Genomic DNA, 26,854 nt, shown 5'->3' on the forward strand with positions numbered 1-26,854 from the left:
GCAGAACAATTTTCTGGAAATAGCAATCATTGCTAGTTTAGTTCAGAATTTGTTAACTGAAGTGATTTAAGGATGTGAGCCAAAGGAGGTAGATTATTAATCAACCATAATCTCACCAAATAGCAGAATAATGATCCATTTCCCTTCCAACTGAAAACTATCCTGGAAAATATTTACACTAATTAGAGAATCTACAATTCTTATATTACAGTTATCACAAAGGTTGGCACAGTGGTGCTGAGATCTCACAGCTCCAGTGACTGCTTCTATCCTCATTGCATGTGGTGTCTGTGGAAAATGCATGCTTTTCCTGTGACTGAGGTTTTTCTAGGTGCTCTGGCTTCCTCCCATGTCCCAAAGACATGCTGGCTGTTATATAATTGCCCATTCAAAATTAACCTGGTGTAATCAAAACTTGAGTGGGGGTATTAGCAATAAGAAATTGGACTGATAGGACTGCATGAGGTCTAACATAGACTTGATGTGCCAAATGGCCTCTTTCAATGTCAACATAAATGATGAAATATATTAAACATACAAGAACACAAACTTTTGTTGAAGTTTCCTGGTTAAATACTGTGACTTCAATGGATCAATAGAAATCAAATAGAAATAGCACGACAAGGCCTGTTTCTCTGACATTCTTGCTGACCTTTTGTGTATGTTATGAAAGACATCAGGGGAAGGTCTGTGGAAGCTATAAATACAGATCATTGTTGCTTCACAATAATGTACCTGACATGAGAAAATTGGAACTGAGTCAATTCTGAGTTAGTTAAGTACAGAGTACATCAGGCATTTAATCAGGTTCCGTAATGGAAGCTAGATAGATAGGTCTGACACTTAGAAGGAGGATTCCTAACAACTGGTTCCATTTAGCTGGTTGGACATTTACAGGAATGTCACCAGTGCTTTATTCTGAAGATAATGTGTACATCAAAGTAGGAAACAAATTCTACTTACATGGATATCCATTAACAAAGCTTGAGCCACACTGGCACCATGGTTAATGCTGCTTTCTCACAGCTTCTGAGGCCTAGGTTTGAATAGGATGCCAGGCTCTGAAAAGGATGTTATTTCTATATTTTCCTGAGACTGGGTGGGATTCCACTGGCTGCTCTAGTTTCTTCCTGTTTCCCAAAGGTACACTAGTAGCTTAAATGGCAACTGCTTAGTATCTGTAGGTGGCTGAAAAACCAAAAGAAGTTGATAGGCATGTGAAGGAGATAACGTTGGCAGGGAAAAGGGATGGTCGCAATGGGCTGAAGATGCTGTAACAATAAGTAAATGGAGCTTTATATAAATGCAGGTCACTTTCTCCAGTTTTCTTTCACCAGTATAATAAACCACCCACTTGTACAACGAGTGGAGAAATGAAATGTGGAAAATTTTGCTATATCTTCAGAATGCTTCTACAAATCATAACTACCTCCAGTCTCTATTTATACCACCAAGGTAACTACTTCAAATTCATCTTTGTAATATTTCAGGATACTCTTCTTGGACAAAACTCAGTGCTGGGCACACATGTTTTTGGCTCAGGATGCACATATCTCCCTTGGTGTGTCATGCTATTGCATTACCCACCTCCTAATCGCAAACTTGCTGGATCTCCAACTGATCTAATTGAAAACAGCTTCCATTTGATTATCACACTAGATATGTTGGCTACCTCTATTCTATAGGAAAGGGGTGGAGACCCTGTTTATGTATGTTTTACTCCCATACATAAACAGATTGTGCCAAAGGGGCACATGTTAAGCAAGAACCATGAAGAGGAAGAGCACAGAGCCATTGGTGATTTGCCAGATAATGAATACACTGACTTCAAGAGCATGGGAAGCGCAGAGAGAAAAGAAACAAAATGGAGAAAAAGAGAGAAAAAAATAAATGCCGGTATACGCCAATTGACTAGCATCAATTACAATGGACAGGAGAAAGGAAAGGGAAGTATGGCAATGAAAGTGAGCAGATACACAATAGTGCAAAGGAAGAATAGGAATGAGAATGAGTAATATATAGTAATAAGGATTATAAAAAGAAGCCAAAGAAAAATTTAAGATTGAGTGGGAAGCAAAAGAAATCCATGAGAAAGGTAGACAGAAGTGCCACGGAAAGGATGGGGTGGAAAGAGAATGCCAGATGGTGCTGTGGGAGAGAACAGCAAATGGAGCTGAGGCAGACCAAGGTGCCGGGGGAGAGTGGGTACAAGGCACTGGGGACAAATGGTACAAGGTGAATGATATGGGAAAAAGAGGGTGGATTGGGAGAGGTGGAAGTTGTTGGGTAGAAGAACAGATGGTGAGAGAAAGAGAGAAGGCAGAGTGAGAGAGGGAGGGGAGGGGAGGGGAGAGAGAGAGAGAGAGAGAGAGAGAGAGAGAGAATGAAGGTTGCTGGAGTAGAAAGGAAAAGTGATGGAGGTGCCAGAAGAGCAAGGTTGGAAGGTGCAATGGAAGAGAGTGTTGAAGGTGCTCGGGGGGAGAGAGGGAATGATGCCGGGGCAGAGAGAACATTGAAGGTGCTGAATGACAGAGGGTGGTCGGTGCCGGGAGGAAAGGCTGGTTGGTGCTGGGGGAGAAAGAGGGTGGATGGTACTAGGGGGGGGGAGAGAGGGTGGAAGTTGCTGGGTGAGGGAGGGCAGATGGTGCCAGGGAAGGGAAGGTGTGTGCTGGGGGAGAAACGGCAGATAGGGTGGAAGGTGTTGGGGGAGAGAGGATGGAAGGTCCTGGGGAAAAGAGGGTGGAAGATGTTGGAGAGGGAGGGGAATAGAGCGTGGAAGGTACTGGGGGTGAGAACATTGAGTGCTGAGGAAGAGAAGGCAGAAGATGCTGGGGCAGAGAGAGGGTGGATGGTGGTGAAGGACAGAGGGTGGAAGATGCTGGGGGAGGGAGGGTGAATGGTGTCAGGGCAGGGAAGGTGGGTGCTGGGGAAGAGAGGGTAGATGATACTAGGGGCAGAGAGGATGGAAGGTGCTGGGGGGGGGAGAGAGAGTGCAAAGTGCTAGTGAAGCGAGGACACTAAGCTCTGGGGGAGAGAGGGTGGTAGCCATGGGAGAAAGGTAGGTGCCGAGGGAGAAAGGGTAGATGGTGCCAGGGGCAGAGAGGATGGAAGGTTCCAGGGTGAGAGTGGGTAGATGGTGCTGAGGGGACAGAGGGGGTTGGTAGCCAGGGGATGGAAGATGGAAAGTACTGGGGAAGAGAGGGAGGAAGGTGCTGGGTGAGAGAACGTTGAAGCTGCTGAGGGACAGAGTGTGGTAGGTGCTTGGGAAGAGAAGGAAGAAGGCACTGGGAGGAAACGCTGGTTGATGTTGGGGAGGGAGGGGGCGGATGACGCTGGGGTGGATAAGAGTGGGTGGAAAGTGCTGGGGGAGGGATGGCGGATGGTGCCAGGGGAAGGAAGGTGGGTCTGGGGCAGAGAGGGCGGATGGTGCGGGGGAGGGAAAGTGGGTCTGGGGGAGACAGGGTGGTAGCCAGGGGAGAGAGGTGGGTGCCGAGGGGAGGAAGGGCGGATGGTGCCAGGGTCAGAGAGGGTGGAAGGTGCAGGGGTGAGAGTGGGTGGATGGTGCTGGGGAGAAAGATAGGGTGGAAGGTGCAGGGGAGAAGGTGGAAGGTGCTGGGAAGAGATGGTGGGTGCCGGGGGAGAGAGCGGATGTGCTGGAAGATTGTACGAGGGTGCAGGGAAGTCGCATGTTAATGGAGGAATGGTTGGTGTTTGAGAGACGGGGTAAAAGGTGCTGTCCGGATGTACGGTGCTGGAGGAATGGACGGACGACGGCCGGCGTTGTAGAGACAGAAGGTGAACGGAGCAGGAGGCGATGGGCAGTGGATGTGATGGTGCTGGAGGGACGAATGCTGCTGGGTGGGGATGCAAGGTGCTGTGGAGATGTAAGGATGAACGGTGGATGTTGCTGTTTACGATTCATGGCGGATGGTGCCGGGAAGTGAGGCCGGGGGGAATTGCCGGTGCAGGGGAGATGGACAGCGGATGGTGCTGGAGGTGCCCGAGGTCGGTGTCACCGCACCGCTCTACGAGCCGCCGCTGCCGATCGTCGTTCCGAGCCCGAGATTCGCCTCCGCAGCTCGATCAACATCAAGACAAACCTGAATCCGCCGAGTTCAGCGCGAGTCGCGGTTCCTCAGTCTCCCACCGGATTTATTTTTTTTGGAGAAAATATTATTTCTCCCTCCAAAGGGATCGGAACAGCTGTTGCTGAAACAGGCTCTCTGTCTCCGGATGGGCAGCCGCTGGGCTGGACACCGGCCGGGAGATGGACGGCACGCAGCCGCCGCTCTCGCCAGGACCTGCCTGCCACCGGCTGAAGGACGCTCGAGCCACGGCGTGAGCGAGGCTTGGCGCGGCGGCACGCGCTTGCACCACGTGCTGGAACCGCGCGTCACGGCAGTGGAGGCGCGCGCACTGAGCGGCACCTGAGTCAGCGCGACGCGGCTGCCTCCAGTTGCATAACCGGCGGCCGGAGCACCGCAGGGGAAGCCGCGCCAAGCCCGTCCTTCACCCGAGCACACTATTCCCCCACACCGCCACTAATGCCACTTTGGAGGCAGACCCTCTATTGCGTTAAAGTCCTGGGTCGGGTGCCATGGAAACTGACTGATCCGTCCGGCTCCCCACCCTGAAGTTGCGCCCTGTTTCAGTCACAAAATTGTGACACTGTGTCGAAACGCCTCAGCTTACTTTCAGTTTGAGCAACGTGAAAAATAATCGTCCCGATTCGCCTCCTATGTGAGGCAAGCAAGGCGGAAGCTGTTTGTGGGTACGTCGATTAATTCCCCACAAAACAGAATAAACGAAGGCGATTTAAGTAGCATTTTAATCTTGTGAAAATAATGGGATATCAAATGGCTAAATGAAATTTATCAACATACCAGTTTCAAATGTATTTACGTAACAGTGCCACGAGCATTTTTTAAAAAAATCAATAAAGCAAAGGCGTCATCACTTCCACCCACCAGCTATGCAATTTCAGAGAACTCTGTCAGGTTGCCGTCACTATCACTTCTACCTCCTCTTTTCTTCCAATGCCAAAATTTTGAAGGGATAATTCCCCCAGGACACTATGTGTTTCTACAATACCCCATCCCTTTCCATCTGTACTTTTCTCTGGAACTGCAGGACATGCAACATTTGTTATTTTACTGCCGCCGGGCTATCCAGGATCCTACACTTATCATTTGAAGTGGAGACTTATCCAACACCGTATAAAACATTTACAGCTCAAAGTGTGCCGCTCCTTCTTTGGAGAAACCAACCAGACTAGTGGTAGTTTTGTTCCATCTTCATGAAGGGGAACTTCTTCAGTGCAAAAGTTACCCTTCATATTCCCCCTAAATATTCCATCTTTAAAGGGAACATCAGGGGAAAAGTTTTCGCTCAGGGTGGTGGATGTGTGGAACACGCTTCCAGTGGAAGTGGTGGATGCGGGTTCTATTTCAACATTCAAGAGAAGTTAGGATAAATACATGGATGGGACGGCTAGGGTCTAGGTGCAGGTTGATGGAACTAGACAGAATAATCGCTATGTTTCTGTGCTGTAGTGTTCTATGACTCTTTGTGCTCTGATGGAGGTGCCAGTTGCTTGTCACTACTTTTCTCACCTTCATTCTGACTTCTCTGACTCCTTCCTTCTATGGAGTTTAAAAGAAAATTGAGTAATGATTATTTCCAAAAGTTTCTAATAAATTTCCAGTATTCCTTTCAAATTATTTTGGTAACTTCTGGTTATTGCTGTGCAGTTTCATTCTCTTACAGGCTTTATTTCTCCTTTACAATAGTTTACTTTTATACAAGGAAACATAAGTTTGCATGTGTTAGCATGGTGTTTTCAGAGTACTACTAAGGAGATTTCTTACACGGAAGATGAATAATCTTTCCACCTGTTTAAATGATAAGTGAAGTAATTGAATACTATAATAGTGTGTTCAGATAAAATTATTAGAGAAAATTGGCATGACTTTCAAAGAAAATGTCTACTGATGTATCATGGAGAGTATTCTAACTGGCTGCATCAGTGTCTGCTATGGGGGTGGGGGTGGGGGGCACTGCACAGGATCAAAGTAAGCTGCCGGAGTTGTAAACTTAGTCCACTCCATCATGGGCACCAGCCTCCATAGCAACCAGGACATCTTCAAGGAGTGATACCTCAAAACAGAGCCTTCCATCATTAAGGACCCTCATCACCCACGTCATGCCTTATTCTCATTGCTACCATCAGAAGGCACACACTCAATGATTCAGCAACAACTTCTTCCCTTCTGCCACCCATTTTCTAAATGGACATTGAACCCATGAACACTACCTCACTATTTTTGCTATTTTTGCATATTTAATATAATATATAGACACTGTAATTCAGTTTTTTTCTATTATGTATTTCATTCTATTGCTGCTACAGTCAACAAATTTCATGACATATGCTGATGATATTAAATGTGATCCTGATTCAAAATATCTGAACAGTTGATTCATGAAGGTATCACCAGAATGAGACCACATAAAATCAAGTCACTCTAGAAACAATAATGATATTTGCTAGGAAAGAGAGAAAAAGTAATGTGGACAATTGTCTGCTTATCTGTAAATAATCTTACTGTGAAACTTACTATGAATGTGATTATGATTACTAACTGATTAGGTTTATAAAATATATTCCATGCTTGTGATCATTGTTGTTACACTGAGATGATCCTATTACAGAATCCAGTTTAACAAAGTTTTTTTTTGCGTTTTGAAAAAACATACATTTAAATTGTTTTCCTACATGAAGGTGTTCATTGAGGAAAAGATTTTGTGGAAATAATTTAGAATCAGTGTTCTACCTTTGTGATAATTTCATGTTTAACCAATATCCATTTCAGAACAAAATCAGGTATATTTTTGTTAGTGATTGGATTATTAATTGTAGTTGGGCCTATTCTTAGCAGAACTTCACCTTCTCTCTTAATGTTCCTTCTGCTTGATCTGACATCTAATCATGCATGGGCTACCTTTACTTCCAGCTAAGTACTATGAATGCAAAAACTATTCTCTTCTTCCCACTCCACATATTGTACTATTCCTATTGATTTATCCATATCCTATCCACTGCTGAAAACTTCATGTTTCTATTTAATACAAAGGGTGGGTGTAGATGGAAGTATGACTCTTGCATAAGCAAGCTCTAATCATCAGCACTTAAAAATTGCAATGAGGGTGTGATATCCATCATCAAAAGCCAGTTGAATATACTCTTGAAATGCCTTCTAATTTCCGTTAGATTGCTTACTCTTCATTTCTGAAATGTCATTGATTCAGATAAAATCAGGAATGAGATATTAAAGGCTTTGAATTTCAGTGTGCCAATGGCCTATTCACCCTCCAATACAGGAATGAAAATTGCCATCCCAGGATTCATGAGTTTTCTAAATCAGATGCCAATCCATAGATAGATATTGTGTACTTCTAGCTGAATATTGGGCTGTAGATTTCCACCACTGTCAGGTCTTAACACTCTTTGGACCCTTTTGAAGAATTACCATCCCATTTGTGTGCAGTTAATCGAGATTACATTTATAAAAAATCAAACTTCATAACATATGGCAAAATAATTTATTTGTTATAGAGTGAACAATTTTTGAAAGTTACCAGTGCATATTTTAATACTTGTCATAAATACATTTTAGCTATGAATAACATCTTTAATAATGTTTTCTATATTGTAGTGCACAGTGTAACACTACTAAATTATGACATCAATTCCTTTATTATAACAATGAATACAACTGCTGGAATATCCAAAGAATTTAAAATATTCAATTGTCTGACAGAATTTGCATTTCTCGCTATGTTCCTTATGCTGGAGTGGCATAATTGCTTACAACTTAAAAGCTTGTCCAGATGCTATATAATCAAGATTTATTGCATACCATGAAATTAAAATGTGCCATGCACTTAAGAGTGCAAGATTTGCCCCTGGATCCAATGCATAACTTCAGAAATTCCCTTTGATGTAAAGTAACATTTGATACCTGTAAACTGAGTTTTGATTTTAGGGAACATATTAATGAAATACATTGCAAACATGGTGGTTAGAAAAGTCAAACATAGATATCGGCAAATAGATATTGCCTAATTTAAAATAAGAGTACTTTGTCCCTAATTTTAATCATGGAAAGTAAACCTAAACTATTTAAACTGTGAAACTATTATAATTAGGTGATTAGTATTTTGACTAAAAAATTACTTACCTACTTTAAAATCCAATCAACCATTAATATAAGATATCCGTAACTGTTTTTGATAGCTTTTTGAGGCATTTTATTTGACATTGCATTCAATTACGTTTAAACTTACTGATTTGTTTACAGGCTAACAACAATGGTCTGTCATTGCATTATTAACAAAATAAAATCACAATGACTGAAACAACAGTAGTTAGATAATAGTTTTGATGCATAGCATTTAAAAACCTAACAATGTTTATTAATTAACACTCACCAATATGCCCTTCTTACAGCAGAGCTTTTGGATGTATGTTCAAAGAATATCAAAGTACATACATTCAGTCAGAATAGTAAATACATTAGCACAGTTCTAATGTTACCTGTGTCTCATTTACTTGAACTTATTTTTGAACATGATATTCAAAACTGCTTTGAATAATACAACAATGTACAGTTTATAATAACTGTTCATCATTTAATACAAATGTTACACAGTGGGATAGAATGTACTGCAAACTGAGAAGAATATGCAGATGTTTACAGAATCAATGTTTCTTGGCCATACTATGACTAAATCCTACACTGCCATTTGAATGCACCATGAATAGCACCATAACTTCTTTATGCCCCAAAAACATCAGTGCAACTTCTAACGTTCCCTCTCCACTCAAACAATTTAATAAGATGCCTTAACAGTATTAGACAATACATCATCAGCCAATTTGCAAATACATTTTCACACATACTGTGTAAAACTTCTTTGTAATCTTTATTTAACAACTTGATTTTCTATTTTAATTAAAACAAATATGGTATTTTAAACTTATAATACCAAATCCTTACATTTTACATAAATCTCGGTGTGTCAAGAGATAAAGAGTATGCAATAATATTTGGCATACAATTACCAATAACTGCACATTAATGCACAAATCATTTTGGAATAAAAATATTCTTAATGTAAAACCAATTCTTCATTCTCTTTATCTTGTGGAAGTCCTTCTATTTTGCAAATGGCTACTAGTGTACTCATTTTGGTTATTAAGATCAAAAGAAGTTAACCAGTGCAATAACATATAGCTGCAAATACCCACATATTTACAAAACTTTTATCAGAGTTACTTATATGTTAACAGTACATATTCATCTGTTTCCTGATTAAAAGTGCAGAGGTAAATTCAAAGTTAAAAACGCTCACAATATAATACATAGCACCACCATTTCAAATAGGCATATCGACCTATTTTTGGTTTATTGGTTGTGTTGTGATAAGTAAACAATTATAAAACAGTGTCAATAAAATGTCCTTATCTTACAAGGCTACATATTGTGTTCTATACGTACAAATGGTGCTTTTCACTGTTGGAATCTTGAAAACATTTAAGGATTCTTTCACAAAACAATTTTGAGAGAAATAAATATAAACAGAAATTATAAATACAATACTATACATCAAACTGACCAGATTTATCTACAGACATAGAACACAGAGGTATGTATGAGTTTGTCCTTCATCTTGTTCCAGCTTGTGTCACATAATGCTTCACTGTTGTAATAGACCACAAACCTAGAGCACCAACTAAAAAAAATAATGATTCAGTCAAAGACAAATCATTAAGGGAGAAACAAGATTAAAAAAATTGCTAATAATTATACATTAAAAGTCAGCTGTCTGCTGGAAAAGCCTCAACATGTAGATAACAGTGAGGGCCTGTATATATGCATCTGCTTAACCTGCAACCAGCAAGCTGCCGTTAATTGGGAGTTGAATATCTTCATAACCTTCATATAGGAACAAAGACATGCATTTGTGTTTATTGCAGTAGGTTTACAGTTCATAAATTCACTGTTCAGATTTGTCAGAAACTTATGAATCTTTGCACCCAGGAAGAGCAATGTAATAATACTGGCACTGAGTATTGATGGAAGTTTCATAGGAACAATACAAGGGAATGGGAAAATTCAAGCATAGTACAAAAGTGAGCAGAAGTCACTTGATCTATTGACTTTATAGTAAGAAAATTTGCATTGTAATGCATTTCAAAGTTTTGCACAAGACAAACAACTAATGTGCAAAAGACAAAAACTGCAAATACTAAAAGAAAAAAAACAAATCAAATAGGACAAAATAAATCAATAAGACATAAATATTGAGAACATGACAAGCCCTTGGAAGTGAACATTTATAATGTTTGCTGCAAATTTTAAAACAAATTCCAAATAAGTTTCTTTGCCTATCCAACTCCCTGCTTTGAGACAAGGTCTTTAAGAAAGCCTTCAGGCAAGTTTAATAATTTTTGACACAGCTTTTAAAAGCAGGATATAATATGGCATAAGCTATGAGGCAGAAATTTCAGTATGAAGTTCCTAGCAGTGAACCTTACCAATGACCTGTCCTGGTCCAACCACATAGACATCACGGTCAAGGAAGCTTTACTTCCTCAGGAGGATAAGGAAATTTGGCATGTTTCTGTCAACCTTACTACTTTTTATTGATGGGCATCCTATCTGAAAGCACAATGGCTCGGTATGGCAACCACTGCATGTGACTGCAAGGAACTACAGAGTTGTGGACACAGCTCAGCACATCATGGAAACCTATCTTCCCTCCATTGACTCTGTCTATACTTCTCACTACCTCAGTAAAACAGCCAGTACAATCAAAGACTCCACCCACTCTGGACATTCTCTCTTTCCCCTCTTCTGTCAGGCAGAAGATACAAAAGGCTGAAGGCACATACTCCCAGGTTCAAGAGCAAGTTTTACTTCACTGTTATAAGACTACTAAATAATTTTCTAATACAATAAATTGCACTCTTGACCCCACAATCTACCTTATATAATCTTGCAACTTATGTTTGTCTGCACTAGACCTTTTTTTTATAGCTGTTGCACTTTATTTGTATTGTTATTACTTTATCTTGTTCTACCTCACTGCACTGTTTAATAATTTGATTTGTATGAACAGTGTGCAAGATAAGCTTTTCACTGTAGCTTGGTACTTGTGACAATAATTAATCAATTTCATTTCCAAGATTAGACCTCCAGTTTGCAGAAGACACTTTATTTCCATTAAAAATATCAAAAGAAAAATTATGCAGACTATAATTTAGATAGTTGACCACCAGAGCTGACTTTATATTATAGGCTCTTATGACACAAAAATCGAATCAGCAACACCAAAATTCTACAATACTAACGGTAAACCTGACTGAATTGTCTATTAGTGCTGCATATCCACATATTCTTTCTCAATAACTACATTTTCATTACAAGGAAAAATTCCTAAGCAGCAATTTTTGGGTAGCAACCGAGAGCTTCTTTGAATGTCACAATCTTTATGAAAGGCTTTTGCTGAATGAATGCATAGCACCTTCATTGCAGTCAATTTCCCAGGCAACTGCATGGATGTGTTTTTTAAAGGCAATCTGTTACATTACTCGTCAACCTTAACAGAAATTGAAGGTTTCTGGACAATCATGATTCTTTCTTCACAACATATGGGCAAAATTGACATTGCCATCAGAGAAATCAAACCGAAAGTTGGAATAGCACTTTAGATACTTCAGTAAGTCCTGGGAATATCTTAAGACACATCTACAAATGTTTTGCCAAGTGCAGTTGTAGACATGATATGGCATAAAACACTTTATAAAGAAGAGCAGATGAGACAGATACTTGGGAAATAAAAGCTAAAACTCTAGCAATTAGATAACTGGAAAGAATAAGAATGTGATCATCTGCTTAATAATCTTATCAAGACACTTCTTCTACTATTATCTATGCAACAATAATTTTATCGTTTAGATGATATATTTAAGCATATTGCTTCTACTAATGTACAAAATAAAATGATTAAAACCTATTCTGTGCTTCAACTTGGCCCCAGAGCCTCAAAATTAGACTTCAGCAATTGTTGCAATTAGCATTAGTACAAAGCTCATTCCACATTAAACAATGTGTAATTAGTCAAAAACAATACTTCAAGAGAGATGGTTGTTTATTATCCAGAAATAATTGAAAAGCTCAGAAAGAGAAAGAGAATATGGTGTATTGGCCTTCATCAATTGTGGAATTGAATTTAGTTGCTGAGAGGTAATGTTTCAGCAAATAGGACCCTGGTCAGACCCCACTTGGAGTACTGTGCTCAGTTCTGGTCGCCTCACTACAAGAAGGATGAGGAAACCATAGAAAGGGTGCAGAGGAGATTTACAAGAAGGTTGCCTGGATTGGGGAGCATGCCTTATGAAAGCAGGTTGAGCGAACTCAGCCTTTTCTCCTTTGAGCGACGGAGGTTGAGATGTGACCTGATAAAGGTGAATAAGATGATGAGAGGTATTGATTGTGTGGATAGTCAGTGGCTTTTTCCCAGGGCTGAAATGGCTGCCACAAGAGGACACAGGTTTAAGGTGCTTGGGAGTGGGTACAGAGGAGATGTCAGGGGTAATTTTTTTATGCAGAGAGTGGTGAGTGCATGGAATGGGCTGCCAGCAACAGTGGTCGAGGCGGATACGATAGGGTCTTTTAAGAGATATTTGGGTAGGTACATGGAGCTTAGAGAAACAGAAGGCTATGGGTAACCCCAGTAATTTCTAATGTTCAGCACAACTTTGTGGGCCGAAGGGCTTGTATTGTGCTGTAGGTTTTCTATGTTTCTATGAGAAGGGAGAGAAAAGGAGAGAGGGGGAGAGAGAGGAGGGTAGGGTAGAGAGAGGGTGAGAGAAAGAGGAGGATGGGAGGGAGAGGGAGGGAAAGAGGAGGAGAGGGAGGATGTGAGAAAGATATAGGGAGAGGGAGAGAGAGATCAATAAAATATCTTGATTTCATAAGGCAAGCAACACATCATAAAAAATCCTTTTCTCTCACTGTGACCTGAGATTCACACATTTATACTGCTACAAAACAGATTCAGGTGTGGACTGCAGTTTGAATGCTTTCATGGTGAGTCTGATGCAAACGCTTGAGAAGCAGATGTGTCTGTTGTCAAGCCTGCCTAGTTGAATGTATGAGATGACAAGGAAGAACCTGGCATTATTTTTCAGGAGATCATGTGCACTCCTTTGCAAGGGATTGGTAACAATCCCATCAGATATTATCCACAGGACACATGCCAACTTGAATATTTTTCTGCTTCTACGCCACTCAAACCAATCCAAACGGATGTCTGTTTTCCACTGCATGGGGACACATCGAAGCTCTTTAGGAACACTGATATGTCATCATTGGTGTTGCCATAACATAGAGAGCTGTCACACATGAGTTAATTGCAGTCATTTTCCAGCAGCAATATGTCATTTGTGAATAGCTTGCAGGAGCAGGAGAATGCTGCACGTTAAGAGCTATCTATACGAGACCAGCAGGGAAATGTGGCATGAGAGCAGATTGTTCAGCTGCATGAGTAGAGAGATGCCACATGTCAATGGATTGCTCTCCTATGGGAGCAGAGATATGACATATGTGATCTTTTTTTTTTCTCCAGCAGGAAGAGAGACATGCTCTCTGTACTAACACATCACAGTCCTTTCATATCTGGGATCATCCTAGTGAACCTTTTCTAAAATGCCTGCAATCAAAATATATTTTTCTTTAAATAAGAGGACCAAAACTTTGCTCAGTACTCTGGGTGTTGTGCCATTTGTGCTTTGTACAGCTACGCTAAGGCTTTCCTACTATTTTCCAACCATCTTGAAATAAAGGCCAGCATTCTGCTCCACCACTTCCTGCACCTGTATGCTAGTTTTCTCTGTTGCATGTAGAAGGACTTCCAAATGCTTTTGTGCTGTTTCTTTCTTCCAAAGTGAACAACTATACATTTCCTACATTGTGCACCATTTGCCAGCTTTTTGCCCACTCATTAAACCAATCTATATATCACTCTGTAAACTGTTTGCATCCTGTTCACAGCTTGCCTTCCCACCTACTTTTGCATCATCTGCAAATTTGGCTACAGTATATTTGCTTTATTCCTTTAAATCATTAATATTTAAGTCATTAATATTTAATACAAACAATCACACAGATCCCATTGGTTACAGGTTCCAAATTGAAAATGATTGCCTTATCTGTACCTGATGCTTCATTCTTGTTTACTAATCTTCCATCCATAATCTTCCATCCATGCTAACATATTACCTCCTACACCACTGCCTATTATCTCACAAAGTGACCTTTCTGTGGCACCTTGTCAAGAGACTTTTGCAATTCCAAGTATATTATAATATCAGCTGGTGTAACACCGTTGTCTATTCAGTCTCCTGATGGCCTATCTACTGCGAAAATTCAGGACAATGATCTCCCTCCAACATAAGATTACCAAGTCATATTCCCCACTATCTTTCAGGGACTGTGCTCAGTCTTGCCCTACATCAGCCATGACAGATGCTCCTGCAATTGGTCCATTTTGAGCAAGAGCTTCTTGTGGATCATTGACTGCAGAAGGGATTTACAAGGATCTTGCCAAAACTAGAGGGACATTGGACAGATTAGGACATTATTCCTTGCAGTTCAGGAGACCAAGTGGCGATCTAATAGCTATAGTATCAATTGGTTAAATAGGGGGAATGCACACAATATTTTTCCCAACATTTAAAGGGAGAGGTGAATGATTTAATGGGAATTTGAGGAGCATATTTCTGATACAGAGAATGGTATGCATGTGTAATGAGCTGCCAGAGGAAGTGATTGAGGCAGGTATGAGAAATGACAGTTGGACAACGGATGTGACAGACTAATATAATTAAGCAAGGGTTCTGTGGACTCTAGGTTGGGAACCCTTATCTTAGATGTGTAGGGGCTAAAAACTGGCAAATAGAATTAACTTAGATGGGTATCTTGTTTGGAGTGCACCAGCTGGGCAGTTTGCAGACCTAGAGAAGATGCTGCAACACAGCACTGGAACATCAAAATTCCCTTGGATAGCCAGTAAATTTAGAGATAAATGTCAGATACTCAAGATACCAGTAACACTGACATGTGTTCACATTTACTGCACAACTTTCAGTGGGCAGATGTGTCACACTGGAGTGACAGCTGCTGACTTCACTGAAGGGCATTCTCATGTTCGTGGATGCTGATCGTCAGTAATGGATATTTTTTCTGGTATATATGTTCTTTCACTATCACAGACCACATGATTATGACATAATTCAATTGAGACAAGAGTACCGTGCAATTTAGGTAATTGTGCATAAGATCTAACACAAAATTAAACTCCAACTAGGGATTCTTCCCTGCTGGTTTAGTCCACTCTTATAATATGTACCAGCAATCTCTGATAGGAAGAAGTTAGGAAAACTTAGGAAGGGTGCAGGAGTGAAATGAAATATCCGCTCTGTGTTGCCCATTCTCTAGAAGCTCTGCTTTATGTGCAGGATTGAAATTGTCAAGAAACAGACAGGTCAGCAATAGCTAAGTTGAGTGACCTTGGGTTGACCATATCTATTTGGTGTGAGTACAGTAGTTTGGGATTCTGTCACTGAGATTTCATTAGTGCTTTCCCATCATCTACCATGAACTAAGTGCAATGACTGAAAATGAATCTCACTTGGTGTCCATTGCAGATTTAACTTTGCTGATGTGTATCACTGGCTTTAAGTGTTAGATCTTCAATGGTTCTTCCCAACCACTGAACGCCAAGCTGATCAATAAATCACGCCACTCAGATTTGTTGGCCAGTGAGGAGAATAGCTGCCTATGGTTTTGACAAGCAGATCAAAGCGTTCATACTCCTGATCACTGTTTAACAACTGTGGACTTCAGTTCCTCTGAGAAAAACGCAGTTTGTCTACAGTTCAGTATTCTTTTAAATGAGGTGCAATTCATCATGAAATGCAGAAACAGAGGATACAAGGGAATGTTGCGCATTATTTGTGCTCTCTCAAATTATTGGTGTGCCACATCAGTGGTAACAAATGCAAGGTGGTGTGGGTCACTCGTCTGCACAGGGATATATTATTTTGCATTCTTATCAGATGCATGGGAAAACCTCCAGGATCTAGACTTAGAGACAATGAAGGAATTGGAATATATTTTCAAAAATTAGAAGAGTGTGTGATGTGGTAGGAAATGAACCAGTGGGGCAGTTTCATTCACTAAAGCCCTGTTCTTCTGAGCAACAGAAGTTACAGGTTGTCGAGGAGCAGTTGAGGCAACTGGCAGCATTTGTAGACGCAGCCATTTTGTACTGTTAGTGGAAGAAAGAAACAAAAGACATGGATGGGGTACTGGTCAAGTGGACAGCTTTATCTTAGTGTTAACCTCAGGCAATTGGAGAGTACTTCATTGTGCTTCTGACTTACACAAGATGTAGATGTTGAAAGGCTTTGGGGAGACAGGAGATGAATTTTTTGCTACACAATATGCACACTCCAATTTGTTTTTGTTGTAACTGAATTTACTGTCCGTAACTGGTTCAGGTGAGTTTCTGTTCAGTAATAATTCAAGGGATGTTGATAATGAAGGGCCTGGCAATGGCACTGCTGTTGAACCCCGGAGGTAAGTGGTCTGACTCTCCTGTTAAAGATGGTTACTATTTGACATCTTTGATGTGAAGATATCACATCTCATTAATCTGCCATATTGCCCTGTTAGTGCTGGACATAGACAGGGACTGCTACCCTTGCAGGTTTATCAGCATAGATCATCAACATGAGAAATTCTGCAGATGTTGGAAACCCAAAGCAACCAGGTTTATCATGATCTCAGAGAGGTAATCAATCATTCAAGATAGATCATCCATAACTTTGAAAATATAAAATAAATGACTCTTCAGTTAGTATATTTTATGCTGATAACTATGGCTACGGGGTCTGGAACACACACAGACAAGCTACAATGAAAAGAAGAAAAGCTCAAGAAATACTGGCCTCTTAACCAAAAGAACACTTGGTGTGAAGTATTGTCAAATGGTTCCCTTCATAATACTTACTGGCTTTCCCCTTGTCACAATTCCTGGGGAAAGGTGAATTTGATGTTAGGGTTTACCCGTGTAAGTTAATTTTGCAACATCAACACACACAAATGCTGTAGGAACTCAGCAGGTCAGGCAGCATCTATGAAAATGAATGAATAGTTGACATTTTGGGCTGAGGCCCTTCATCAGGATTGGAAAAGGAAGAGGGAAGATGCCAGAATAAAACAAGCCCGATGCCAGCAAGGTTGGTCTCAACCTGGATGTGTTAATAGCCGAGGTTGAGTGCTCCTCTGCAATACTGTACTATCCTTCCAAGACTGGAAGTTGTGGAATGTGAAGCAATATTGTAGTTGTATTGTAAATATGAATTAGCATTTAACTTTAATATTTGGAAAAGGGAATACCTGAGTTAAAGCAATTGTACATGTAGTCCTGTTCCAGAATATGGGATGCACTTTCCACAGTAACCTCCACATTTCCCAATCACTTTGGCGCCATTCTGTGGATAAAATAGGATTTGCATGACTATAAATCTTGCCATATATAAACATCTGTTTTTATATAACACTAATAAATTTATTAACATACTGTTTGGCAGAATGACATATTCAATATATCTAACGCACATACTCAAAAACAGACTACTATTTAAATGGATCATCTATCCACAGGGTAGCAACTGGCTTATTCCTCCTTTTCATTTACTTATTCAGTTATTTATCTCATGCACATCAAAACATATAGTGAGATGCAGGCATCCTGTTATAATTCTGTATGTTTTTAAAGTTTCAAACTTTACAGCAAGGAGCTGAAGTACCTTCTGCAAATTTCAAGGCTTATAACTAGTTTGTTATGTCTTCAAGTGTTTGACTTGCAGACCTTAGAGAATGGGCAGGGGTCAAACAGAACTAGTACAGTGAAACAGTGGAGGGGAAGAAAGTGTCTTAACAGGAGGCAATGTCATCTCAGTTTGCTCAGGAGCAATTCCTTCTATTTGAACATCAGTGATAAACAACACATGATACATCTGCACTTCATTGTGGTAGACCATCTAGCTTCCTTAAAAATGTTCAGTGATGTTATGACTAACATGGTCCTCATAAAAAACTGCCAACTATACCACTTGCAGCTCCAATGTAAGGAAAGGATCACATTCCCAGTGACTGAGACGGTTACCACTTGTACATTTGACTTACATCAGATCGTTACAGTAAAGTCTGACAAAATCTCATAGTTGTGGTATACTGTCTCAGAAGGGATACCCTATTCATTAAGAGATAACTTCATTTCATTTGGCTTTGCCAGATGGAAAATCGGCGTTGTGTGTCAAGGGGGTAAAATGTTTGTATGCTTTACCATACCACAAGTTCAGATTCTGATTCAGTTTATTGTCATTTAGAAACCACAAATGCAATGCAGTTAAAAAATGAGACAATGTTCCTCCAGAATGATATCACAAAAGCACATGGCAAAGCAGACTACACCAGAAAATCCACATAACGTTTAGCAATCCCCAATCCAGAGTCCGGAGAGGCTGCTGTGTATTAGTATGCGCTAAGTTGTCAGCAATTGCATCTCCATTGCTTTGCACGGGCCTTATGACAACCCCACTGTAGGTAAAGAATTTCTCTTTGTGCTGTATCACTCAATGACATTTTGGCTTTATGTGGATTTCTTAACAGCTCGAGGCTCGTGAGGTTGGGTTTCATGCTCTGGAAAAGAAGCCTACTGAAAAAATCAAGCCCATTGTCAATGTTTAAGGGAAGCTTGGTTAGGTACATCGATAGTAGTAATATGGAGGGAATTGGTCTTGGTGCAAGTTGTTGGGAGTAGGCAGCTTAAATGGCTTTGGTATGGACTAGATGGGCTGAAGGGCCTGTCTGTGTTGTGCTTCTCTATGACTCTAGGCCTTTCTAAAGGCCTTAGAAAGCCTCCTTACCCAGGCCTCACTTCACTTAAGCCTTCTTGTCTCAACAGCTATCCCTGGACGATCTTCTGAGGAAACCACAATGCTAATTTCTAAGCTGGTGGATAGGAATATGAAATTTTGTGACAATTTATGTTGATTGTCATTCTCTTCTTAGCCTTTTTATCAATGTTTGATGATGTGCCATTCTTAGTTATTTGAAAACATAGGAAAGAAAGGATTGGTTTGTGGTAAGAGAAGCTTTGGAAATCAGAGGTGCAAATCAACACTATTTGGGCCTTGTAAATCAGAAGAGATTGAAAGATGAGGGATAAGAAAAAATGGATAGCAGTATTATATGTTACAATACTAAAATGGTTTCAGTTTCATACATGACCAGGAACTTTGTTATGGCCATTATCATAATGCTCAGTTCCGCTTCCAAATGATGGTTAGAAGATTAGGTAAGGTTCATGTGTACTCAAAGTGGCTCTCAAGGACTCATTGTTTAAACTATGTGTAAGCAGTATGGGTTACCATACTCCTCTATGTAAGAAGCTGAGATTTAATATTTGAATGATAGGTATATCTTGAGATGTTGGCAGGTGAGTATTCGGTTGTGGTGAAATTAAAATTGACTAATAGCGATGCATTTTTAATGATATAGTATTGGAATATGCATTCACTGATCTTGCTTACTCCTGTGAAGTCATGATCTCAGCATACCCAGCAATCAATGTGTATTTTCCTTTTAAGAGGTGCCGACTGGGTTTAAATAGTGTAGGGTTGTGTTCAGTAGTACCAGTAAGTAATTTTGGGACCTTCTATGCTGTGACAATCATTATTAGGACTAGCTAGATTCTGCCATAATGGACATCAGCAGATGGCATAAAACCACATTACATTGATTACACTTCCAGAAGCTGTTTTTGAGAGCTAATTAATGTATACACCTACATCTTTGCAATGAAAATTTCACTAATTATTTAATCACATTAATGTCAGACTTTATCATATTAGAACTTCTTCAAACTACTGAAAGTAATTTCTATTTGGAACACAGATGCATTAACTTTCCTAACTTTCTACCTGTGCATCAATGAACCAGGCTCACAGGCTAGACTTCGATTGTATCTTTGTGCACGATTTGTATTGCTACTATGGCGGAATCCTCTGGTTAAAATTGGTGGGATATTCAGGTTTGTTGCAATGATGTTGGATGGATATCATAACCTCTTCCACAAAGTTGTCGGGATTACATTTTGAAGTCTTTCAGAGACAGGTGAGGCAATAATATGAATTCCAAATACCAGACAGCAGTCTTTGTGTCGATGGATTCAAAGGTGCTGCAGGAAGAGAGGCCCTCTGCTGTTTCTGACAGGCTCTTGCAGACCTAACAATTATTAGGAATTTACATTGCTAGAGGCATTCCAGTTTTCCATTAGTACACAAACGTCTTTGCTCAAGTCTGGTTTGAGTATTGATTCCCACGGAGTAGTCCCACCTGGTGTTTGCCCAGCCTATTGAAAGGAGTTATATAACTAGGTTCAGCTGAGGTCAAGGATTCAGATAGAGTTAGCACCATTTCTTTGAACTATATCTTGCTATTTAGTCTTCAGATGAGTCCTTGTAAATGCTATCATACTGTTGTTTGCTCAATGCCTAGGTATTTTTAATTCATAATACCATGTCAATGCATGATATGTGATACAACTTTGTTGAAAGGTCTTCTTGAAACTCGATCCAACATTACTATAAGCCTACTTGACTTTTATTTTAGACTCTATTCTTTGAAAGTATAGTCATGCAGGTTGTAAAGCAAGTAGTCTATCCAGTTCTGTTAGGTTGCTTTTTTCTAAATTTATTTCCTGTTTCAAATCTTGAACAAAATTTGCAGATGGAATCTTCTTCAAAGCAATATCCAGATTTTTTAGTGGCAGTTATTTCTATATGCAGGAAAATATTTCTCTTATCAAAAGCCCCTGTGAATTTTCTCATCAAAGCTCTCTTTTTACCATAATTCTTTTCAGTTGCAGTATCTCCTAAAGCTGAAAATTTTGCATATAACCCTATCACCTATTTCTAATTATTATTATTATTATTATTATTGAATTTAATTTCCCAGATAATCTGCGGAATTACTTCAAGGATGCTGGAGAACAGTTAGTACACAAGCTTGATGCCCATGTGATATGATTTGATTAGCATGGGGTAGGATATGTAGTAGAAAGGACCTGGAATCACTGAGATAGAAGTGTTTGTGGGAAGGACCAATTGGTAGCTTATAATATTTATTAGATGTATTACATAGTCTTTTCTATTTTGGGAGAAAAGTAAGGAATAAGTGTTCATTTTGAATAGAAATACTCGAACATTTCTAAAAATTTTATTAATTTTTGTCAAAATCTTGCATCGGATTGTAGTTTATCTATTATCGGAATATTGTTTGTTTCCATGGAGTTTGGACTGGAGCTCTTCTACCTGCAGCAGCAGCAGAATTTTGAAAGACAAATTTGTGCCTATTTGACTTCTATTTTATATTGAAATTAATTTTGCAATATGCACTCTATGTGAAAATCATTCAAAATATTTCATATTACTTGAAAATTTAGATGCCCAAATAGAGTGTTCTGAATCTTTGCTTCTACCAATGATATTTTTCCAAGTTAATTTTGGATTGCACATAATAATTCATTCTGTATTTTGGTACAACGTTAAATCAATAAGGTAGAGATGGACTTCTTTGGTTAAGATTAAATGACACAGCAGATACTTCTTCTGCCAGTTTAAGCTGGAAACTCGCAACACAAAATTAGTATCACAAGCGATATGGATTGATGCAATACAGAAAAGAAGTTAAATGGCACCTGGCACAATGTCCCAAATAAACATAATTTGGGTAACATTGCTTTTCATGTGTTAGATATTCAGAAAATAATATTTTAGGTAATTATGTTACTATTTGCTAAACTTAACCAAATTTCCGACTAGATTCTTACCATCAATCGTTGTATTTCTACAACAGCATAATTTCCTTGTGATATCCACCTAGTGGATTCAGAAACTCGGAGTCCTGTTCCAGAGAGATTAATACTAAATTGACCCTGAAAGAGAAAGTGCACTCCAATTTTTACAAAGTCCAGATAAATAGCCATTTAAAGAAAAATCGTCTTACACTTAGCTATAAAATTCAAAGTAATCATGCTATAATTCCTTGTGTGAACAGGCAATTGTAAAAAAAATCTCATTAATATATTGGTAAAGTATGTTAGGGTATGATCATAATTTAGCAGCTATTTAAATCAATGCTGATCACTCAGAAATTGTACAGAATGTTATTTTAATGACAACAGATTTTCAGAGGCATTGCGTCAGAATCAGCTCTAGGGGGCACTGCTGTTGTTCTATTGTTAGGTTTGCAAATAACTGGTTCTGTAATAGTTTTAACTTATACTGCAAGTAAAAATGTATTATATATGTTATATATGCTTGTGTGTATAAAATGTACATATATTGAAACATATTGCAAACTATGCAGATTCTAATTTTACTGTAACTTATAGATAAAACAACACATTAGTCCAGAATTAAATATCGAGCAAAACTTATCAGAACTTATTGACATATAAAAGAAACATATCTGATTCAGTTATTTTAATTTAGTCTCATCATAATAAAATTGGAATTCACAGATCATTAATCACATTCCAGAAATATTAAAACTGAGAATACTAACCTGGATATATGATATGAACATACATGTGTTAATTAGTAATAGATTTCTACATTATTAACTCATTATAACTTGGAAAACAACACTGTACAATGTTCAAGGTGGCAAGGACTAGAGTACTGAAATGAGAGAAAGTTGAGTAAAATTGTGATGTGAATTGCATAAATAAACTTCAACTAGCCATTTTATAAAGAGAACAATGGCAGTATAATCCTTAGCTAATACTTTTGTTGAAAAGGTTACGGTGCAGTGACAGCAGAATTATTAGAAATGTTGTATGTAGTTGTCAGGCAGTGTAATTATTCAAATACACTTCACCAGCTAGCATAGCAGTTATTTGACTGAAAATTTGCACTAATGCAATTGAGTAATCATTGAAATGAATATGTTTGTTGGACTTTTTGTACTATTCACTTACTGTATATTTAAAAAAATGCACACTGCCACTCTGCTTAAATTAAGTGTTTTCAGAATTTAACCTTTTCCTTGAATTTTCCTGAAGCAGTCTTTTTGCATTCCTTCCCTCAGAATGTTCACTAGCTTAGTTCAATCAAAAACACTCAAAATAGTTGTTCAAGGCATTTTTTGTTTAGCATCTCCAGACTTGTTTGTTACCCGTACAAGTGGTCATTCTATTATTTGTTTGTTGCTCTAGCTCTTCCTGAATTACTTTTAAGACATTCCTCTTTCCTTTCATTATGTTTTTCTTCAATTCAGTGAATATTTTTTATCGTATTTTGATGTTATGTCTCTTATGCATTTCTCCAATGTAATGGTAACAAGTAAATCTTCACATAATACATTGTGACCATAAGACCATAAGATATAGGAGCAGAATTAGGGCATTGGCCTAATCAAGTCTGCTCTGCCATTTCATCATGTCTGACCGAATTTTTCTCTCAGCCCCAATCTCCTGCCTTCTCCTCATATCCCTTCATGCTTTGACCAGCCTATCAACTCTGCCTTAAGTATACATAAGACTAGGCCTCACAGCAACCCATGGCAAAGAATTCCAGATTCACCACTCTCTGACTAAAGAAGTTTGTTCTCATCTCTGTTCTAAAAGGACACTCTTCTATTCTGAGACTGTATCCCATCATAGTTTCTCCCATCATAGGAAACATCTCCCATCATCCTCTCCATATCCACTCTATCAAGGCCTTTCACCATTTGATAGGTTTCAATGAGATCACCGCTCATTCTTCTGAATTCTGGTGAATACAGGACCAGAGCCAGCAAACACACTTCATATGACAAGCTATTCAATCCTGAAATCATTTTCATGAACCTCCTTTGAATGTTCTCCAGTTTCAGCACATCCTTTCTAAGATAAGGGCCCAGATCTACTCACAATACTCTGAGTGAGTCTCTCCAGAGCTTTATAAAGTCTCAATATTACATCCTTGCTTTTATATTCTAATCCTATTGAAATGAATGCTAACATTTCATTTGCCTTCCTCACCACAGACTCAATAAAGTTTAGGGAATCCTGCACAAGGACTCCCAAGCCCCTTTGTGTCTCATTTTTTTTGTATTTTCTCTCCATTTAGAAAGTAGTCAAGCCTTTTATTTCTTCTATCAAAGTGCATGACCATACATGTCCTGACACTGTATTCTATTTGCCATTTCTTTGCCATTCTCCTAACCTGTCTAAATTCTTCTGTAGCCTCTCCACTTCCTCAAGAATACCTGCCCCTCTACCTATCTTCATATCATCTGCAAACTTTGCAACAAAGCTGTTAATTCTATCATCCAAATCATAGGCATATAACGTAAGAGGAATTGGTCACAGCACAGATCCCTGTGGAAGAAACCCATAGCCAACCAGAAAAGGCTCTCTTTATTCCCACTCTTTGCCAATCATCCTCTGCTTTATCCATGCCAGAATCTTTCCTGTAATACAACGGGCTTGTAGCTTGTTAACCCAGCCTCATGTGTGGCACATTGTCAAAGGCCTCCCGAAAATCCAAGTACACAACATGAAACAATATTCCTTTGTCTATCCTCATTGTTATTTCTTCAAAGAATTTCAAAAGATTTGTCAGGCAAGGTTTTGTCTGGAGAAAACCACACTGACTACGGCTATTTTCTCACGTGCCTTCAAGTACCCTGAGACCTCATCCTTAATAATCAACTCTACCATCTTCCCAAACACTTTAGTCAGACTAACTGGCCTGCAGTTTCTTTTCTTTTTCCTCTCTCCCTTCCTGAATAGTGGAGTGACATTTGCAATTTTCCAGTCTTCTGGAACCATTCCAGAATCTCCCATCAGGGTCTTTTACTCTTGCAGTTCCTTAGTTTGATCCACAATGATTCAATGCCTTCCGACCCTATGACATCTCTTTCTAAAGATTTGATTAGAGACAGTTTAGTACTCTTCCTCAAGAACCCTTTTGCAACCAAAGAAGCAAGACAGATTTTATTAGATATGAATATTAAGACGCATGGAGAAAATGAGGAATTAAGTAATAGAATCAGTTAAGATCTAACTTAGAGTCTGGCAGTATTTTGAACTGCCTGCTACAACTCTGATATTCTTCTAGGTCAGATCTCACTGCATGATCAGATTTCTTATTATAACCTTGAAGTTTTTCAATGTTCAGCTTGTAATGTCAGTAAGATTTATCAATTAAATTTCAACTTTAATGCATATACTGCACATTTGGCATAAATAATTACCTGCCAAATTTTCATAAATATTGAAATTGTACAATTTAATAATGGTATCCTTTGCAAATCACTTACACTTCCTTGTCTGGTTATAGCTATTTCATCAGGTCATTTTGCATCAACATATATTTTAGCACTGCTAGGCGGGGCTACTACGTAAGTAATCAGTATGAAGAAAATAATTTATTTGTTGCTACACAGATAAATGGTTTTCTTGAAAATGAAAGCAGAAGTTTTAAGAAATTGAAACAATGTGTGCTAACGTGGAAATACAAGGGCACTAGGGATGGTTTACTGTGAGGCCTCAGGTTCTGGTTTTCCACTGCCACTTCCCAATGCCACATATTTGGTAGGATAGACCTTACATACAGGAATGTACTCACAGGCCTTCATCTCCCACCATTGTGTGAGAGTGAGATCAGAATGTACTCAAAGCAATGAAGAATTGCATGGGAGTGAGGGAATACAGATATTGAGAAATCCTGAAGAGGCTGATATTCAGAGAGGGAGCATAATTGTTGGAGGGGTGACCAGAGAGGAGATGATTGAAGGCTGGTTGACCAGAAATGTGAAATAGGATCTTTTGTGATAGAGTAGATAGGTGGGCTGATCGCAAAAATTACCCATCCAGAAGATTATCTGACTGTATCCAACAAGCAGTCAGGTCCTTAACCTTACCTCTGAAGGAGGCCATCCTCAGGATTTGAGGACCAGCTTCATTGCAGATCTTCACACAAGTAATGCCAAAGTGAACATTGTACTCTGTTTCAAATCACATGCACATGGTGGACCCAGTGTGGAAATAAGGAAGTGTATTAACTGCATACAAACTTCATAATTCCATTCAGTGTTGTATGTGGTGACATAGGTACTCTGATAATAAATTTTTCTTTGAAATTAAAGCCTTGAACTTTACTGTCTGATTTTAACACCAGATTATTTGCAGTTCACAAAAAATAGTGATAAGTAATGGAATTACTATACAACTAAGTATAGTACAACTTCTCCAACTAAGTTTCAAAACTGCTCCAGTATTTCATTAAAAAATCAAAAAACACAGGATAAGATAAATTAACTTAAAACCTTAATGAATTTTTAAAAAACCTTTCCATTTTAATATTTTAAACTTTACATTTATTACTATACCTACAGCAAAATAAATGTATAGCAGTATGGAAGAACAAATTCATATTTTAAACTATCTTCATACCAGCATTATTCAAAAACATTTTGATAGTTTTACACTTCTCATGATTTTCTTTCAGGTTAACACATTATTTCAAATGCAGACAGTTTGTTTAGAATATATAACCAATACCTCAGCATCCTAAATTCTATTTCTGTAAATTATGCTTGTAAGTTGTACCAAACAGATTTTTTTGATGTGAAAATAGTTTGATAAAAATCTTATGATTGTG

General features: G+C 38.9%; 2 protein-coding genes across 3 annotated transcripts in view; both read right to left on the reverse strand.

The window, feature by feature from the left end:
- Nucleotides 1–4,310, reverse strand: part of prickle2b (prickle homolog 2b) — a 207,349-nt gene extending 203,039 nt beyond the window's left edge. Inside the window, exon 1 of the mRNA XM_059944269.1 lies at nt 4,101–4,310. The gene's annotated coding sequence lies outside the window, so the exon portion shown is untranslated. The remainder of the gene's footprint in view (nt 1–4,100) is intronic.
- A 3,288-nt stretch (nt 4,311–7,598) lies between these two features.
- LOC132377844 (A disintegrin and metalloproteinase with thrombospondin motifs 9-like) overlaps nt 7,599–26,854 on the reverse strand; it is a 249,369-nt gene continuing 230,113 nt past the window's right edge. For both annotated transcript variants that reach the window (XM_059944273.1, XM_059944271.1), the window contains 3 exons: nt 22,033–22,137; nt 17,532–17,626; nt 7,599–9,795 (listed from right to left, as the gene is read on the reverse strand). In XM_059944273.1, the coding sequence (XP_059800256.1) occupies nt 17,537–17,626; nt 22,033–22,137 (195 nt within the window). In that variant the 3' untranslated portion in view covers nt 7,599–9,795; nt 17,532–17,536. The remainder of the gene's footprint in view (nt 9,796–17,531; nt 17,627–22,032; nt 22,138–26,854) is intronic.

Source organism: Hypanus sabinus, chromosome 19 (assembly GCF_030144855.1).
Source record: "Hypanus sabinus isolate sHypSab1 chromosome 19, sHypSab1.hap1, whole genome shotgun sequence".
Taxonomy (NCBI): Eukaryota; Metazoa; Chordata; class Chondrichthyes; order Myliobatiformes; family Dasyatidae; genus Hypanus; species Hypanus sabinus.